General features: G+C 39.8%; 1 protein-coding gene across 1 annotated transcript; it reads left to right on the plus strand.

Annotated features, from left to right (window-relative positions):
• The first annotated feature begins 6221 nt into the window (after positions 1 to 6221).
• LOC123251479 (histone H2B-like) lies at positions 6222 to 6587 on the plus strand. Its single transcript, XM_044680746.1, has one exon. The coding sequence runs from the start codon at positions 6222 to 6224 to the stop codon at positions 6585 to 6587; it is 366 nt and encodes a 121-aa protein (XP_044536681.1).
• Positions 6588 to 7043: the final 456 nt, after the last annotated feature.

Here is a 7043-nt window from a genome sequence, read left to right on the forward strand (position 1 = left end):
CTGTTCCAAACCTCTTTTCTCTATCCTCAAATCCACTTGCAAACCCAGCCCCACATTTATGACTGATGGTAGGATGGTCCAACTGAGAAGATATAGGTCATCTGATAGTTCTTTCAATCTTCATTTCTGAAGTTTCTGAATATCATTACCAATACCTCTTCCTTCCTACCTATCTTAGAAGAAAAGGTATCCTTATTATTTGCTAAGAATCTGAACCTCTGATCCCTCTCCCTGAGCCTTTGAAGCTATTATCTCCTTCCTAAAGGACCTTGATGAAGTATTCCCTCTTGGTGTCTTCAATTTCTCTCTCTACACTGGTTCCTTCCAATCTGCCTACAAACGTGGCCTCTTCTTGCCTCCTCTGTTCAAAAAATGTCTTCCATCAATCTTTCTTCCTCATTTATCTGTTATTCCTTTTCTCTCCTTGCCTTCCCTTCAGGACCAAACTTCTTGAAAAAAATCCTCTCTGTCCAGAACTTCCCCTTTCTCAATCACCATTCTCCCTAACCCTTTGAAATCTAATTTATTTCTCCATGCCTCTACTAAAGTTTATCAAAGTTCATCAAAGACCTAATGACCAAATTCAATCACCTTCCCCCACCCTAAGCCTTATCTTCCTTTATATCTCTGCAACATTTGATGCTGATGAACTCTTCTATGATAGTTAAAAAAGACCTAATGTATTTTATATATAACCCTCTCTGACATCCATAAGACTCACATGCAGATGCCAGCCTCTGCTAGAGGAACTGAAAGATGGTGTGAATTTTTTTTTTCTTCCTTTTCTAGCAGAAAATTTGCTTCAAATCCCCTTTTAATTTGTGACAAGTTCTCACAATAAACTACTTAAAAGAGCAGCCTTGGTCAAGAATGGAATGAAACAACCAATCAAAATGACATCACTGCTGATTTTATTTTTTTAAACCAATACAATCACAGCAAAACATCTTCAAGGGATATTTTTTTCAGTGTTGGCTTGTGGTAGGGACTTTTCTCATTTTCATGCAAATGCTGGAGCTGCATTCTGTCAAATATCTGTCATGCTAGAGAACGGAAATACAGTTTCACCTGATTCGTAGCCCCTGGATCCATGACTCGTCTAAAGTCTTCTAAAGCTGGGTCTGGAGTCTCAGGAAAACCTTAATTTAAATATGGCCTCAGACTCTAACTAGCTGTTTGACCCTAAGCAAGTCACTTATCCTTGTTGACCTCAGTTTCTTCATCTGTAAAATGAGATAGAGAAGGAAATGGCCAACCACTTCAGGATCTTGGCTAAGAAAACCCCAAACGGGGTCACAAAGAGTCAGATACAACTGAACAACAACCTCTGCTACAGATGCATATATAACTCCTCTACTACTACCTGTGAGGAACAGAGATAACATGAACTCCTCTCAGGAAAAAACCTCTGGCTGACTAGATAAGCAAACCAGGCTTTGTCCCCCTTAAAATGGCAATATGGAATCTTTACCTCCTCTGATTGATTGAAGGGCTACAGGATATGCAGAAAAATTCTAGGGCTGAAACATGCCTTGTTCTGATTGGTTAAAGGGCTATAGGAGCTGCTGATAGTATTGAAACAATCCTCGTTCTGATTGGTTAACCCTATTTGAATAATTAAGATAATTGGGTGTGTGGATTGCGCATCTCCATTAACTAGCTTCAGGATAAAGTTGTGGCGCTCAAGTAACCAACCAATGGTGAACGAGGGGAGGACCATTTCTGCATCCGGGGGATCAGGATAAAAAAGGGGCTCTGAGCAGAAATCTCAGTTCTCTCCTTTGGCTTTAACCATGCCTTTTTCTAATGAGAAAGAAACATCTAAAAGATCTAATGCCATAGTACTGCAAGATGACGGTGCATACATCCTCTATTTGATTTGTTCTCAAATCTGTCAGAGAAAGGAGAACAACCTGAATAAGATAACTGCACCCTTCCTTATAAGACTCAAAACTTTCAACTGCCTTGGAAAGTTGTCCTGGTATGAAGTCATTGTGACTCCAGCATCCTGTTATGGCAAACAAGAGATATCTACAGAGCTCAAAGAAACCTTGGTGTGCCCAGTCTGAGGGCGGACTCTGAAAACAATTACAGACACGGGAGCTGTGAGACTTAAATGAACTAATGGATGTCTAGTATTTCACAAATGTTAAAATACTTTGTAAATGCCAGTTTTTATTAGTGTTGTTATTACTGCCATTCCTAGTAGTAGTCCCCAAGTCTAGACTCGAGGTGACTGCATTTACTAAAGCTTCAACTGCTATTCTGCTGAGTTGAAGTAACGTTTCTGGAGCAATCCAGAGCTGGGAAGATAAATGTTAAACAAGAAGGGTACAAGTGAGAAACAGCATGCATGGGCGAGCACACACACGCCTTTTAAAATTTAATCTGTATTAAGGTTTTCTTACAAGAATAGAAAATCAACAAGACTATAAATCAAGCTCTAGTTTTTAACTGCACGTTTCTGAGGGCACGAATGCTCACCCAGAAATTTTTTACAATCGAGAGTTAGGCCTAAAGATAGTATTGCTTCTAAGACAGAAAGTAAGATTTTGTTTTGTTTTTTAAAGAAAAGAAAATTTAACAATCAGCCCTTTCAAGGTTATCACTAGCTCCCCAAACTCTCCTCATTACAAATCCCACTTCCTACACTTTCTCTTCTGTAGACCTAAGGATCAGCACATTGGTTTTTTGAAAACCTTGACTTTCTGACTTCCAGTTCTAAATACGACATTTTGAGGGCTGGAAATTTAAGCATTTCTTCAAAAAAGGCCATGAGACTGTGTTTTCCTCAAAAGCAGGGATTGTTTTTTGCCTTTCTTTGTAGGCTCAGCAATAGCACATAATAGGCGCTTAATAATGTTTGTTGACTCAATTTTCCTTGACCTAATCTGTCCATCCCCAGCCTCCAGGAATCTTCTTGGATTCCAAGTTTGAAGAAACAGGGAAGGATTATTAATAACTAGGTGCTAAATTTCATTTAAATAGGGAGTTAGCTAATCAGACCTTCCTTTGGGTGAGATACCTCCCAGCCAGTGACCTATGTATGTGGCTCCCTAATCCTAATCCTGTCTTTCATTGTTTGCCCAGTCAGAACTTTCATAGCTTGACTCAGATACAAAAATTCCTAGTTATGTCTCTATGCTTTGTGCACTCTATGCTGGTTAATCTGGTCATCTTGCAGAAACCTTTTCTAAGTCAAAAGACTGGAATGATACTGGTTGCTCCCTTTTCTCTTGGTTTCCTCATTCTCATGATTGTTGACCTTAGTCAAGGAAACAAATGATATCATTGGTGATCTCTCTCTCTCTCTCTCTCTCTCTCTCTCTCTCTCTCTCTCTCTCTCTCTCTCTCTCAACCCTTATCTTGGTTTCAAGGCAGAAGAGTGGTAAAGAGCCATGGGGGTTAAGTGACTTGCCCAGGATCACACAGCTAGAAAGTGTCTGAGGCCAGTTTTGAATCTAGGACCTCCTGTATCCAGGTCACCTGGCTGTCAATATATTTTATCTTGCAGATGATAATTACCAAATCTTTCTCTCCAGCCTTAGCGTCTCTCCTGAATTCCATTCCCCCATCTCCAACTCATTTTTATAAGTACATCTCCACTTTGATATCCCACTGTTACCCCAAACTAAAGGTGTCAAAAACAGTTATTATTCCTTATCCCATCTCCCGACCTAAATCTCAAGCTTGACTGATCACTATTTTTCTCAGGGACCCCCCACCACCACCTATGATTTTTAAAAATCTTGGCATTATCTTTCTTTTTCATCTTCTGTAATCAGTAACATGTCCTATCAGTTCCATCTCTATAAAACTCTCCAATCCATCCTTTTCTGTCCATTTCCACTGCTTATGCACTCTAGTAAGAAGGAGCCTAGTACCTTGAGTCTTGAAAACAGAGGACCTAAGTTTAAATTCCACCTGTGACGTTTCTAGTATGGGAACTTGGGCAAATTGCTTTATTGATCTTAGCCCCAGTTTGCTTATCTGTAAAATGACAGGGGTTGGGCTAGATAATCTTTCTAGTTAACATAGATTAATAACCAGCCCTCATTACTATTGTGGGAGTATACAGGACTATGTCATTTTGGTTTTTTTTAATTGATATTTTAACAGTATCCTACTCTGAAATTCCTAGTTTCACTTGAATGAAAAACCAAATCAATTTATCTTGATTGGAAAACTTGATTCATTTCAGAAAGGAATTTCAATTCCCTGGGACTAGATTTTTAGGATGAGTTTTGGCAACCATAAACTCAGCATGAGAAAGTCAAAAAGTGTCCTTTTCTTTACCTTTGACCACATCTGAAAATGGAGTCTATCCAGTAATTTCTCCAAGGGTGCATCCACATTTCTAAATTGCATTTATTAAGTGAAAAACTCTAAACTTCAACTATTTGTCTTTATTTTACTTTGTTGCGAAATTTTGTCTTTTGTTTCATTACTAAAAATTAAGGTAGAAGTTGCTTGGGTCAGAAGATATTCTGAATAGCAGAAGGATTTTTGGTCTTCCAAATAGAAATACATCTATATTAATATATTTTCTCCAACAAATTTTGACCAAAACAGCAGAGGCTTTCCTATATTGAAGTAACTGGCTCGGTGGAGATATAGCCCAGCATGGAGTCATCTTCCTGAGGTCAAATCTGGCCTCAGACACTTTTTGGCTGTGCAACCCTAGGCAAAGTCACTTAACCTTGTGTGCCTCAGTTTCCTCATCTGTAAAATAAGCTAGAGAAAGAAATGGTAAGCCACTCCAGTATCTTTGCCAAGAAAATTCCAAATGGAGTCACAAAGAGTTGGACACAACTGAATGACAATGACACTATTAAAAACATCTTCCTGATCTAATTCTCTACTCTCTCCCTTTTCAAAAGGATTGTCCACTTCCTAAAAATCTTCAATGACTCCCTATTATCTAAGAAATAAATTTTAAACTTCTTACCCTGACATACAATGCCCTTCACCATTCTGTCCCCATCTACCTTTCTGGCCCTTGGTCAGACACATATTCTCCTGCATATCTTCTAAGTTCCAGACAAATCAGACCTTTGCAGAAGTCACATTTTCTCAACCATCCCCTTGTTTGGTCTTTCCCTTTGCCTACCACCACCATTCCCCTCCTCTCCAACCACTCACCTCAATTCAACTTTTAAAATCCATCTCAATCTCATTTTCTCCAAGGAACCTGTCTTGATCCTTTCTCAGGCAATAATGTTCTTCTTAAATCTCACAACTGCTTTGTTTGACCTTCTCTTAAATTCTTGTGACATATTTGTTTGAATTAAAATTGTTTCTTAGTCTACCAGGTCCCTCTACTAGACTCTTAAGTTTCATAAAGACAGGGGATGTTAAATCTTAACTAAATTTTATATATTCTCATGCATAAGGCACTCTTTGTACAAGTGAGGACCACATATTTAGCCCTGGAAGGAACCACAGAAGCAAAGAATTCAAAACCTTGAGGAACCTAAGACCCAAGAGGCTAGTTGACTTATCCAACAACGCACAGTTAATACAATTGTCTCTGGTGAGATTTGAACTTTCTATCTTCATGACTCCAAATCTAACATTCACTACTCTGTTTATTAAATAGACACTTAATACACATTTTGTTTTGTTTTTCATTCGATGTTTTGTAAATGACTTGAATCCACTATCAGTACCTTCTCTTCCAGGAAAGACACTACAGTACTATGGCAGACTGAACAGAGCACTCTCTCTGAGTCAGAAATCTTGGGTTCAAATCTTGCCTCTGGTATACGGCGTGACCCAGAACAAATTATTTAAACTCTCTGGGTCTCAGGAGATCTGGAAAATTAAATGGTTGAAAGTCTCTAAAACCTTTCTAAGTCTAGCTCTATCTATCTATCTAGATGATCCTACTCCACAGCAAGAAGAAAATTGATTTAAACTTGTTCAAGAGCACAATGAGTCCAGACTCAGTTCTGCAGTTAACGTTGCCTGGTCCAGATTTACTCTGTCTTTTTAAGAAAGCTTTTGATTGGCCAGGACAGGGCATCATAATCTCTAAATGAGACACAAGAAAAGTGATTATGACACCTGGTATGCAACCTCCAATCAGAAGGAGGGACACAGGCTGGTGACACGTGGCAACCCTATAAATATAGGAGATCACACTTCCACACCATTATACCACTTTGATACCAAGAAAGGACATGAATTTGGCATATACTCTGTCCTGAAATCCACCTACAATGACTAAAGCAGTTAGATCGAATGAAAGTCAGAAATTAAACAGCAACCAAGAGAAGAAGAAGAAGAAGAAGAAGAAGCTCCTCCTTAGCCGAAACTACTCCCTCTACACTCACCGGGTGCTCAAAGAGGTGATCCCCAACCAAGGTCTCACATACAAAACCACTGAAATCATGAACTCCATGATCAATAACATCCTCGAGCGCATCGCTGAGGAGGCCGGCAACCTCCTCTGCTACAAGAGACATTTAACGCTGGGCCACCAGGATATCCAGATGGCAGTTTATAGGCTGCTGCCAGACGAGCTGGCCAAGCATGCTGTGGCTTTTGGCACGAGGGCTGTAACTACTTATAATGACTCCAAATAATATTGGCATCCTGTGAGGAACTGAATTCAGGTAAAGCAGACAAGGCTTTTTATCCACATGTGTTTCCTTAGAACTGAAACTTTTCAACCCTAACATGTCTCATACTATCTTCTCTATTTGGTATTTTTAGTGGCAGCCCCAACTATCTATCTTTCTATCCATCTATCTGTCTATCTATCTGTCTATCTATCTATCTATCTATCTATCTATCTATCTATCTATCTATCTATCTATGTGTGCGTGAGTGAGAGCCAGAGATAGAGACAGAGAGGGAGGGAGAGAAAGAGAGGAGGAAGAAGAGAGGGGGAGGGAGAGAAAGAGAGGAGGAAGAAGAGAGGGAGAGGGGAAAGAAGAGAGGGAGGGAGAGGGAAGGAGGGAAGGAGGGAGGAGGGAGGGAAGGAGGGAGGAGGGAAGAGGAAAAAAGGGGGAAGAGGGAGGGAGGGAGGAGGGAAGAGG

Source organism: Gracilinanus agilis, chromosome 1 (assembly GCF_016433145.1).
Source record: "Gracilinanus agilis isolate LMUSP501 chromosome 1, AgileGrace, whole genome shotgun sequence".
Classification (NCBI taxonomy): Eukaryota; Metazoa; Chordata; class Mammalia; order Didelphimorphia; family Didelphidae; genus Gracilinanus; species Gracilinanus agilis.